The 12,788-nt window shown below is 45.3% G+C and overlaps 1 protein-coding gene across 3 annotated transcripts in view; it reads right to left on the bottom strand.

The window, feature by feature from the left end:
- Positions 1-2,750: 2,750 nt before the first annotated feature.
- Positions 2,751-12,788, bottom strand: part of LYAR (Ly1 antibody reactive) — a 23,491-nt gene continuing 13,453 nt past the window's right edge. For all 3 annotated transcript variants that reach the window (XM_011935434.1, XM_011935436.1, XM_011935435.1), the window contains exons 7-10: positions 8,317-8,719; positions 7,493-7,579; positions 3,584-3,669; positions 2,751-3,075 (exon numbers count right to left, since the gene is read on the bottom strand). In XM_011935434.1, the coding sequence (XP_011790824.1) occupies positions 2,941-3,075; positions 3,584-3,669; positions 7,493-7,579; positions 8,317-8,719 (711 nt within the window). In that variant the 3' untranslated portion in view covers positions 2,751-2,940. The remainder of the gene's footprint in view (positions 3,076-3,583; positions 3,670-7,492; positions 7,580-8,316; positions 8,720-12,788) is intronic.

The raw sequence follows: 12,788 nt of genomic DNA, 5'->3' as shown, positions 1-12,788 counted from the left end.
GGAGGCGGAGCTTGCAGTGAACTGAGATCACGCCACTGCACTCCAGCCTGGGCGACAGAGCGAGACTCCGTCTCAAAAACAAACAAACAAAAAGAAAGAAATTGAAAAAGGATGGGCTGTCTCCTACCTTCCAACTCATTGGCTAAACTCCAGTTTACTGGAATGAGAGCAAGGATTAACTACACAAACAACCTCCTGCCCACATGTAATTCAGGAATCACTATATATACCCAACTTAGACAAAATGAAGCTGAAAGACCTTAGAGCAGTATCATTAGATCACTTTCTAAAGTCCACAGGAACTTCAATAGCAGGTGTGTTTTCAGTCCAAGTCAGGCAGGCAGCTGCCCAAACTGAAAAGGGTGGTCTCTGCAAGGACATTGGAAATGACCCCTGGACCATGCTTTGCAGCCAGACCCCTGGGGCGACTGTACTTACAGTTAGTCCTTCCTGCCATTGACTGCAGACTCTTTCATGACATGAACCATCAGAGTCACCATCATTAGCTTCGCTTCTTTGTCCTTGTAGAGTTGAGAGAGCTAAGGCCACTTCCAACCCCCGTGGGATGGATGCTCTGCTGAATTCCTGAGCAGCACAGCCAGCCCCAGAAGTTCTAACTCTCGAGGACCTGGGGTCATTGATGGCAAGAACAGAAATGAAGACTCTGCTGCAGAAATAAGGACACCTTTTAATTGCATCACATTTGCCAAACTTCGCCTTAAATGTATCGCAGTAACTGACAATGTTGACTGAAAAAGATCAGTGACATGGTTTGGCCGTGTCCCCACCCAAATCTCATCTTGAATTGTAGCTCCCACAATTCCCATGTGTTATGGGAGGGACCCGGTGGGAGGTGATTGAATCATGGGCACGGGTCTTTCCTGTTTTGTTCTTTTGATAGTAAATAGGTCTCATGAGACCTGATGGTTTTATAAAGGGGAGTTTCCCTGCCCAAATTCTCTCCTGTCCCTTGTCTGCCCCCATGGAAGACATGCCTTTTGCCTTCTGCCGTGATTTTGAGGCCTCCCCAGCCACGTGGAACTGTGAGTCCATTAAACTTCTTTTTCTTTACAAATTACCCCATCTCAAGTATCTTTATCAGCAGAGTGAAAACAAATACAATCACAAACCCAAATACCACGGTGCTTGTAGAGCATCATGCGACTCGCATGGGGTGGCCCTGCCTCTCCCCTATGCCCGGGTGATAACTGCAGAGCACACCTCCCTCTGCTCCCCGGAGTGCTGGCATAGGAAGATTTCTGGACTGGACTGGGGGGGTCACAGCTCTATTCTGCTTTTGTCCCTAATTAGGTATGTGGTCTGGGTTGTTTCACTATCTCAGTTTCCTTTTGCTTTCTAGAATGTCTAAAGCTTCTCATGGCCCCAAAATTGTTACTGGTAACAGTGAGTAGTGACAGCACCCACTGAGAGGATCTATTATGTTTAAGGAAACATGCTGTGTCCTTTACATGAAGTAGTTCATTCACTCACAACCTTTACCATCCCCATTGTCCAGCTGAGAAAAGTGAGGTTCAGGGGTGAGCCAATAAGGGACAGAGTCAGGACCTGACTCTGGGCCTGATTCTGAAGCCTGCGTCCTACTCATTCTGACAGTGCCACTCAATTCCATCACTACATTTATACGTGGCACATACCCTAATAAGCACTGAACTCAAGATGCTGCTTGGCTTGGCTGGTAAGTCCCAGAGAGAAGCTACTCCATGGGCTTCTGGACACTCAGAGGCTCAGACAGGGCCTCTGTCCTTCTCACTCCTGACCCTTTAAACCACTTGTTCCATGTCCCAGACTTGCTTTTGTGGGAATTGATGAGATATTAACGAAACTGGCTAAGGGGTGATCCGTACCAGAGCACCAGCTTTTAAGGGTCTTGTGGGCAAAACCTACTGAACCATCCAAGAGGTGGCAAAAAGGTTGTCCTACAGCACGACCAACCAGGACTTCAAACACTGTTTTCTGAAAACATTCAGTCCAATTAAAGTGCTGGAGCAGCCACACAGCTGCACAACAGACTCAGTCTCCGATGAGCTATTTCCCTGTGCCTGTCGCTTCCAGTCACAGGCCATGCTCCTGAATCCAGTCACTGACAAACTCGTCTCTTTGGTTGACAGTAGATGGGGCCAGTGTGGATGGGTGAACCTGTTATAGAGAAGCCTCCTCTACAGCACCACACTTCTGGCTACAGAAGAATGAACACATACAAAAGACTCGTCGTGATCATTCCCGCAGGTCACATATACATTCAACAACACAAAAAACAAACGCACAACACATCTCTAATCAAAAATGTGTAGAAATAGCTGGGCACAGGGGCTCATGCCTGTACTCCCAGAACTTTGGGTGGCTGAGGCGGGCGGATCACTTGAGGTCAGTTTGGGACTAGCCTGGCCAACATGGTGAAACACTGGCTCTACTAAAAATATAAAAATGAGCCAGGTGTGGTGGCGGGTGCCTGTAATCCCAGCTACTCAGGAGGCTGAGGCAGGAGAACTGCTTGAACCTGGGAGGCGGAGGTTGCAGTGAGCTGAGACTGTGCCACTGTATTCCAGGCTGGGCGACAGAGACCCTTTCTCAAACAACAACAACAAAGTGTAGAAATGATGTGGTTAAAATGAATACTTTTTAGTCTGATCAAAAGAAGAATTACTTTTTTACTTGTTGCTGTACTACACTGAAAAAAATTTTTCACACAAAATTATTTTGTAAAGTTCAATAATTTTTGCCACAACGAATTTAGAAGTTTGGACAAGAATATATTTTACTTTTCTCATAAAAGTTATACCAAAAATACATTTTTTCTTAACTTAAAAATATAGCTTCAAAAAGCAAAATTTGAGTTGTTAGAATTCATTACACATTTTATAAACAGCAGTGAAAGGAAGAAGACAGCAGAATGCATTCAATTTTTAAATACAGAAATGTTCACTTCACAAGCTTGACTTTGTCCTTTAATAACTTAAAGGTAGGGTTCTTGCTGATTTTCTTGTTAAAGATGACCAGGAGTTCCTCTTCGGATCTGGGATGCTCATCTGTCACCGTGTAGTACTGAGCTAAAACCTTCCCAAAGAAAAACATCAAATGAGTGTATTTGACCCGGAAATTTATCTTAAAATGTTCTGTCTTTAACCCAGAAATAGAACAACAGTAAAAAGTAAAAGAAACCCAGGAGCAAGTTACACAGGTGTGCTCCACTTGTGAAAACCCAGGTAGCAGCCACGTGTGGGGCTTGGCTACGTGTGAGTCACCCTGAGATACAAAGGAAAATAAAGGAGAAGAAACCATTGCTCTGGAACAGGCAAAAGAAAGCAAATACCTAGAACAATAATTTCCAAACAATAAAAATTAAATAAATGGAGCCTCTCTTCAAAGTCTTATAAACAAGCCCAAAATCTAGGCACCACCCTGGCTGAGGCTGTGTGAGGGGCTTTGGAGCAGCTTGAAAATCACTGAGACACACACACAGATTTTCAGTGTTTTAGGTGAAAAAAGAAAAAGCAAACAATTGCATATTGAGAAATCAGTTCTCCCCAGCTGTTAGACACGTGGGTTTCTTCATATGCCATACCTTTTTCCTTAGCTTTTTTATTGTTATTTCATTGTCTGGGGCCTGTTTCAGAATTGCTTTAATCGTTCCCTTCCAGTTGAATTTACCTACAATATAAATAATAACATTTAAGACAAATGTTTTGTTTTACTATGAGAAGGGTAAAGAAACAACTTCTGCAACACCTATTTGCTTCCCAGGAAATGAGTTAACCCCCTAATGAACTGGACTCCATAGCACCATGCATCTGTTCAATTCCAGTGTCCTAGAAGCACTCACTACCTTTCAAAGGACTGGCTCTTAGAGTGAGCAGGTGCCCACGTGCCATCGGTATGACAAACTCCTAGAGTTGATTTAATGAACTCAACACAGATTTCCTAAGAATGCACTAAGATCATGGGGCTGTCCATGCACAGTAGGGAGGACAAAGATAAGCAAAAGCAGCCTGACCTGGAATGAGAGAGAGGACAATCACAAACCATTAAAGAGGGACTAAAAATCCTCATCTAGGGGACTTCTGCTTCTGGGAAGATGGAGTGGACATACTTTCCCCATTCCTCCTGCCCACTGCAACTGAGAACCCTGAAACTATACACACCAGAAACATAAGAAGACTCTGAAAGACAGAGACCAGCTGGGACCTTGGGGCCTGCAGAGCAACACGAGGTAAGCTTCTTGCCGCCTGTACCCCGGATCTGGAGCTGAAGCAGCCAGCAACCTGAACACCAACAGCCACAGACTAAACAGTCCCAACAGAAGCCCGCTCTCTTGGCAAAGAACCAGGAAAGGGCAGCCTAGCAAGACAGAACTAACTTTTGTATAATAACTACCCTACCACAGCCACACATCACAGAAAAAACGGTGGCACCACCCCCACCCACACCAGCAAAAGCCGAGTGGGGAGCCTGAGCTCTCTACCTTTGCAAGGCTGTAATGGGGGATGGTGTCACAGAAGGCCAAGCAGGAATTCAGGGTTCTCAACCATACAGGCCAGTCATGAGGCTGCCCTGCTGTGATGTCAGTGGAGCCTGCACCAGGAGCCCTGCCCGGCAGGAGCAAGAAGTGGCCATCCTCAGGTGCTGATGGAGGCTGAGTGGGGAGCCTGGACTTCCGCCCCCACCTGACAGCAACAAGGCCGTGCCCCTCTACAACCACCAAAGTCGTGCGAGAGAAAGCCAGGTAAAATTGAAAGCATAGACAGGATCTCACACCTTACAAAAACAACTAACTCAAAATGAATCATGGACTTCAATAGAAAATGTAAGACTAGGAGGCATTTAACATAGACCTGAAATTTGCTGAGAGGATATATCTTAAGTGTTCTCAACACACACACACACACACACACACACACACACACACACAGGTAAACTATGTGAGGTGATAAATGTGCTAAGTAGCTTGATTGTCGTGACTATTTCACAATGTACATGTATAATGAAACATTAAGTTGAGCTCGGCATGGTGGCTCATGCTTGTAAACCAGGCACTTTGGGAGGCTGAGGCGGAAGGATTGCTTGAGCCCAGGAGTTCAAGACCAGCCTGGGCAACATTGCAAGACCTCCATCCTCACAAAAATTTAAAAGTTCGCTGGGTGTGGTGGTGTGTACCTGTAGTCCTAACTACTCAGGAAGATTGCTTGAGCTCAGGAAGTTGAGGCTGCAGTGAGCCATGATCATACCATATGCTCTCCACCCTGGGCAACAGTGAGACCCTGTCTCAAAAAATAAAATAAGACACAGTAACACATTAAGTTGTACACCTGAAATCCATAAAATGTTGATTTGTTAAAAAAAAAAAAAAAAAGTTACCCAATAAGATAATTTAGAAAACAAAAAAATTTTTAGGCTCTAGGGCTAGGTAAAGAGTTGTTAGCACAATCCATAAGATAAATTGATAAATTAAACTTTATCAAAATAAAAACCATTTGCCCTAAAAAAGACTGTTATGATGAAAAAACAAGCAACAGACTGAAAAAAATTCACAAACCATATGTCCCACAAAGGAGTAATATTTAGAATAAAAAACTCAAATCTCAACAGTAAAAAAAAAAAAGAAAACTCACAAAAACAACAGCCACCAAAAAACCCCCAAACAACTCAAATTTACTTCAGAAAAACTGACTTAGTTCACACAGAAACTTGCACATCAATATTTACTGCAACTTTATTCATTAATAACCAGAAATTAGAAACCTCCCAGGTGTCCAACAGGTGAATGATGAAAGAAAGTGTGACGCATGCATAGCATGGGATACTTCTCACCAATAACATGAATATTATCAGTTCAGCAACCTGGGTGAATCTTTAGAGAAAAATGCTGAGTGAAGAGTCAATCTCAAAAGGTTACATACTGTATGATTCCATTCATAGAACATTCTGAGATTACAGAAATGAAGAACAGATGAGTGACTGCCAGAGGCTAAGGAGGGGATGGGGGTGAGAGGGAAGCAGCTATGGCTGCAAGAGGGCAGCAGGAGGCAGCCTTGTGCGATGGCGATGGAAGTGGAAGCGGATCAATGTCAACATCCCGGCTGAGATGCTGTACTACAGTTGTGTACTGTTATCCTGGGTGGCAACAATGTAAAGGGTATGCGGATACAGAAGGATGCCTGAGTCTCGATTATTTCTTACAACTGCATGTGAGTCTACAAGGATCTCAAAACAAAAGATGTAACCACCACCACCACCAAAAAAACTGTTCCAGTTGTCCCCCTTGATCTGTAGGGATCAGACAGTTCCCAGACCCCCAGTGGATACCTGAAATCACGATGGTACTGAACCCTATATATAGTCTTCTCCTCAATATTCATGCATATCTATGACAATTCTCCGCTTATAAATTAGGCTCAGTAAAAGATTAACAATAACTAATAATAAAATACAACAATTTTACAATACACTATAATAAAAGTTATATGAATGTGGTCTCTCTCTCTTTCTAAACACCTTATTGTACTATCCTCACCCTTCTTGTGGTGAAGAAGGCACAGAGCAGGACAGCAAGAGATCTCACCATGCTGCTCAGAACAGCAAGCAATGGAAAACTTATCAATTGTTTATTTCTGGAATTTTCCATACCACAGATATGGGGGCACTACTGTTTACAAAGTTGAGAAGGGGGTTTTAAGCTAAGGGATCTAACCCAACGCTGGCAGTCACTGAACTCTGCTAATAAAGCTGCAGGCCCATTTGAGTCCTTGGACCTGTTCTGAACTGCAGGATCCTGGGGGTTGGGGGAAGTGGCAGAGAGATGACAACTTGCCACCTCCCGACAGGTGTGAGTGCTTCAGACCTGAAGAAGCAGGAGAGAAGCTTTGTGTAAGAGGCAGCATTTCAGAGGGCCCATGAAGGCCAGGGACTGGATTCTGAGGTTGAAGATATAAGCAAGGAGACCCCAGAAACAGGCCCAGAGATGGGCAGGGGCACAGCTGAGGGGACTTCTAAAAGGACAATGAAAGGCAGGGACGAGAGAGTTGGGGAGGAGCGAAAGGGGAACGGTCTCAGAAAGCTATATTAGGTTTATTTAAATTCCCAAGATAACATACATTTCCAAACTAGATTACTTTACTTTTCTCCTTAAAGACAGTGGGTGAGAGGCACTGTAAGACTGACTCATACACCCTAGAGAACTGATTTAACTTTCAAATTCTTATACATGCCTCTGGAGGGTAAGACCCTACCAGAAGTTCCCGGGTTACACCTTCCTCCCCGAGAAGGGGGCATCTATCGGCCTCTCTCCCAACCTACAAGGGACCGTGCATTTCTTTTCTCTCTCTCTCTCTTTTTGAAAGTGGTATGCCCATGGCTCACTACAGCCTCAAACTCCTGGGCTTAAGTGACCCTCCTGCCCCTGCCTTTCAAGTAGCTGGGACTATCAATGAGAGCCGCTGTGCCCAGCTGTGCTCTTCGAATGACAGCAGTGATATACCTTTTGCAGGAGCCTCATGGTCTTCTGGTTCTCCGCCCTCAGGATGCTCTGGGAGCTTCATCTTTTTCTTCTTAGAATCTGTTTCAACTAAGTATTTGGAAAGATGTTTTTAAAGAAGATTTTGCATTTATGCTAGCAGCTACCATTTAATGCGACCTTATGCGAGCTAGGCACGCTCCACATATCATCTCATTTCTTCACAGGCTGCCTAGCCAGCCCCGCTTTATAAAATGCCAGGAGGGTTTTAGCCTCCTCCATGCTGGAGATGGGACGAAGGGAGTTGAGAAGTGAGGTCATTTGCCTGGGCAGGGCCCAGCTCTGCCTGGCCACAAAGCTTATGCTCGTTCCCTTACTTGGTTCAAAACACAAAGTCTAGCTGGGCGCGGTAGCTCACGCCTGTAATCCCAGCACTTTGGGAGGCCGAGGCGGGTGGATCACCAGAGGTCAGGAGTTCAAAACCAGCTAGACTAACATGGCGAAACCCCATCTCTACTAAAAATACAAAAATTAGCTGGGCCTGGTGACACACGCCTGTAATCTCAGCTACTCAGTAGGATGAGACAGAAGAATTGCTTGAACCTGGGAGGTGGAGGTTGCAGTGAGCCGAGATCGTGCCACTGCACTCCAGCCTGGGCAACAGGCGAGACTCTGTCTCAAAAAAAAAAAAAACAAAAACATTAAAACCACACGCACGCGCGCGCGTGCACACACACACACACACACACACACACACACACACCACTAGGTTTAACAGGCTTAAATACCCCAAATTCACAGCTTTCCCGGTTTTTAGACGAATCCTAGAGCGTTAGGTAGCCACTCACCTTCTGAGTGCCTCCGCTTCCTCTTTCCTGCACCCACGTTTGCCTCTTCCTCACCAGCACTGTCCTTGCGCTGCTTCTTCTTCTTGCTCCTCTTCCCTGCAGAGCCGTTGGCCTCAGGAACTTCCTCCCCACCAGCCTCAAGGTCAGCCTCCTGTCCCTTTTTACGCTTCTTAGGCTTCTGATTGCTTGAGTTTTCCTGGTGGTTTTCTAATTTTAGTTCTTTCTTTTCTCTTTTCCTTTTCTTCTGCCGTTCTTCCTTTCTTTCTCTTTTATTCTTCTTCACCTCCCCTTGCTGTTCCACGGCACCTTTCACTTTGAAGGGTGGAACCTTGGTGGAGATTTCTGCACGTGGATTTGCCACTGGGTGGAGTGGCTGTTGATCCTGTTCCTTACTGACTGGTTCCTTATGATTAAGCAAAACCAAGAAACACATATTCATTTTAAATGTATAAATAGAGTTGTCACATTATTGCCTGGGCTACTACATAAACTGTTCAAGAAAAATGGTTGATTTTATCCCTTACCGTTTTATAACTGTGACCCCAACCAGCAGCTAAAATGTAGCAGTAAATATACAAAATGGGAAACCACGTCCCCCAGTCTGCACGGAACAGACATTGTCATTCCACTGGAAATGCGAAGAATCCTTACGTCGCTGAAGATAAGACCTTTCATTCCAGTTCACTATTCGCCTTTCAGATAGGAGTACTTAGGGGTGGTAGGAACGACTGGATGTATGTGTCTGCAGACCTGGGTTCAAGTTCCAGTTCTGTTAACTCCTAGTCAGGGCAAGTTATTTATCTGTTCCAAACCTATTTCCTCATCTGTAAAATGAAAGGTAGGAATTCCTGCCTTACACACGGGCGGATGAAACGAGGGAAGATCCGTCACGTGCTTATTAGCATAGTGATGCCCAATAGACCAGCCCATTGTGTGTGAAGAGTTTTGTAAATTATCAGCATTAGAAAATCTTACTGTTGGCCGGGCGCGGTGGCTCAAGCCTGTAATCCCAGCACTTTGGGAGGCCGAGACGGGTGGATCACGAGGTCAGGAGATCGAGACCATCCTGGCTAACACGGTGAAACCCCGTCTCCACTAAAAAATACAAAAAATTAGCCGGGCGAGGTGGCGGGCGCCTGCAGTCCCAGCTACTCGGGAGGCTGAGGCAGGAGAATGGCGTAAACCTGGGAGGCGGAGCTTGCAGTGAGCCAAGATCGCGCCACTGCACTCCAGCCTGGGTGACAGAGCGAGACTCCATCTCAAAAAAAAAAAAAAAAAGAAAATCGTACTGTTATTATCATCATTATTCAGACTGGAAAGTTACCATTAGAAGAATGGTCACCATTCTTACCATTCTTGTTTTTTTTTTCAATGGAGACAGGGTCTTGCTCTGTTCTGTTGCCCAGGCTGAAATGTAGTGGCACAATTTCAGCTTACTGCAACCTCCGCCCCCCAGGCTCAAGCAACACTCCTGCCTCAGCCTCCCAAGTAGCTGGGACCACAGGCACAAGCTACTATAACTGGAAAATTTTTGCATTTTCTGTAGAGACGGGGTCACCCATTCTTTATGTATGGAGGTGGCTCTCTAATGGTTACCACTGTTAAATGCATTACACTATTATTATTATTATTATTATTTTGAGACAGAGTCTCACTCTGGCACCCAGGCTGGAGTACAGTGGTGCAATATCAGCTCACTGCAACCTCCACCTCCCAGATTCAAGCGATTCTCCTGTCTCAGCCTCCTGAGTAGCTGGAATTACAGGCATGCGCCACCACACCTGGCTCATTTTTGTATTTTCAGTACAGACGGGGTTTCACCATGTTGGCCAGGCTGGTCTTGAACTCCCAACCTTAGGTGATACACCTGCCTTGGCCTCCCAAAGTGGTGGGATTACAAGTATGAGCCACAGCACCCAGCCTTGCATTACCTTATTAAAATCAGCACATAGATCCTACTTTAAACAATGACATCAGCACAGTTCAGTCCCATTCCTTCCTGAACTCCCTGAGCCCCTTTCTCAAGAGATGACCTGGAGCAATTTATTGAACTGCTCCATGTTCCCTGATGCCTCTGGAGAGAAAGGCAGTGGCCAGTGGCAGCAGTCCAGGGTTGCTTCCGGGTGTGAGAAACCACTGAGCTGACGCACCTGCAGGCGGGGGTTCAAATTCTGTCTGTTAGTCCAGCCAAATGACAGGGTAAGTTACCTACAGTCTTCCTCCTTTGGGAGATTGTGGGTAGCAAGGAAGAGTAATGTCAAAACTGGACCCAATAAAAAAAAGACTAGATTTCACTAGAGTGCAAGGACTCAGGACTTAGACTCAGACCTTGAGGCTCTATCCTTGGCTACAGGAGCAGCATTAGAAAATGGATACTGGGAAGGCTGAGGCAGGAGGATTGCTTGAACCTGGAAGGCAGAGGTTGCAGTGAGCCGAGATCATGCCATTGCATTCCAGCCTGGGCAACAAGAGTGAAACTCCATCTCAAAAAAAAAAAAGAAAGAAAGAAAGAAAAGAAAATGAATACTGTAGGCCTGTAGGCTGGGCGCGGTGGCTCATGCCTGTAATCGCAGCACTTTGGGAGGCCAAGGCAGGCAGATCGCCTGAGGTCAGGAGTTGAAGACTAGCCTAGCCAACATGGTGAAACCTCGTCTCTACTAAAAATACAAAAATCAGCTGGGCATGGTGGCGAGCACCTGTAATCCCAGCTACTTGGGAGGCTGGGACAGGAGAATCGCTTGAATCTGGGAGGCGGAGGTTGCTGTGAGCAGAGATCACGCCACTGCACTCCAGCCTGGGTGACAGAGTGAGATTTCATCTCAAAAGAAAAGAAGAAAAGAAAATGGATACTGAACTAAGGAGTTCAAGTTTTCTCAGTAGCAGTGGTTTAACAACATCAAGTTGTCAAGGCTCATGGGGGAAAGGGCAGAAGATGATTTCAGAAATAGACTTAGGAAGAAGGGGACAAAGAAATTTCACATCTATCCTTCAATTTTGTTGGTATCTTCTAGTAAAATATTATTATTATTATCATTATTATTATTAGAGACTGAGTCTCACTCTATCACCCAGGCTGGAGTGCAGTGGCACAATCTCGGCTCATTGCAAGCTTCGCCTCCCAGGTTCAAATGATTCTCGTGCCTCAGCCTCCCGAGTAGCTGGGATTACAGGCGCACACCACCACATCCAGCTAATTTTTGTATTTTTAGTAGAGACGGGGTTTCACCATGTTGGTCAGACTGGTCTCGAACTCCTGACCTCAAGTGATCTGCCTGCCTCGGCCTCCCAAAGTACTGGAATTACAGGCATGAGCCACTGCACCTGGTCATAAAAAAGAGAGGGACGGAGGGAGGCACACATTGTCCCATCTGGCAGCTGCTCAATAAATAGGTGAAACAATTCTTCCCCATCTTCTTTCTACTTCGTTATATACTCTTCTCAAATGTGGTCTCCTCTGTGATGCCCTCTCTGACTCTTTCCTAACCGAGCACCTCCTTCAGTCCTGGCCTCCCAGTGGCTCTGGCGTCTTCCCAGTGCTGATCAGGACCTGACATTACACCAAGGACCCGTAGGTGGCTGTCTATCTCCCCCACTAGAACATAGCTCCAAGCAGCCAGGACCTTGGCCTAATTACGGTTGCATCCACAGTGATCGGGTGAACTGTGGTACAGGACAGATGGGGTCCTATCTGTGATGGGGTATAGGACAGAAAAACATCTGACGTGACATCTGGCAGAGTTACAGGAGGATAAACATCCAAGGTATGGAGGACAAGGCCTCAGGACTCTCTGCTCTGCACTACAAACACGGGTATGCTGGGAGGGCCACAGTGCAAAGGCAGAGGTGAGGGATGACAAGCTGCGTTTCACAGAGCTCAGGGTCTACCAGGGGCTATTTACTCCTTATTTTATTTAATGTTTAGTATGTTCATACTTCAAAAGGGAAACTGGAAAAAACTTTTTAAAACCCTGCAGTTGAAGCAATTTCAAATCTTTGATTCTTAGTTAAAACAGAAATAACCCTAAAACATAGGTGCCACCAAGATAAGGAAGCCCTCTCTCACCGCTCCTATTCAACGTAGTGTTGGAAGTTCTGGCCAGGGCATTCAGGCAAGAGAAAGAAATAAAGGGTATTCAATTAGGAAATGAGGAAGTCAAATTGTCCCTGTTTGCCAATGACATGATTGTATATTTAGAAAACCCCATCGTCTCAGCCCAAAATCTCCTTAAGCTAATAAGCAACTTCAGCAAAGTCTCAGGACACAAAATCAATGTGCAAAAATCACAAGCATTCCTATATACCAATAACAGACAAACAGCCAGCCAAACCATGAGTGAACTCCCATTCACAATTGCTACAAAGAGAATAATATATCTAGGAATCCAACTTATAAGGGATGTGAAGGACCTCTTCAAGAAGAACTACAGACCACTGCTCAGTGAAATAAAAGAGGACACAAACAAATAGAACAT

The sequence above is a fragment of the Colobus angolensis genome, unplaced genomic scaffold (genome assembly GCF_000951035.1).
Source record: "Colobus angolensis palliatus isolate OR3802 unplaced genomic scaffold, Cang.pa_1.0 Scaffold143, whole genome shotgun sequence".
NCBI classification, from domain to species: Eukaryota; Metazoa; Chordata; class Mammalia; order Primates; family Cercopithecidae; genus Colobus; species Colobus angolensis.
Note: the sequence above shows the minus strand (reverse complement) of the source record. Positions and strands in the feature narration are given on the sequence as shown.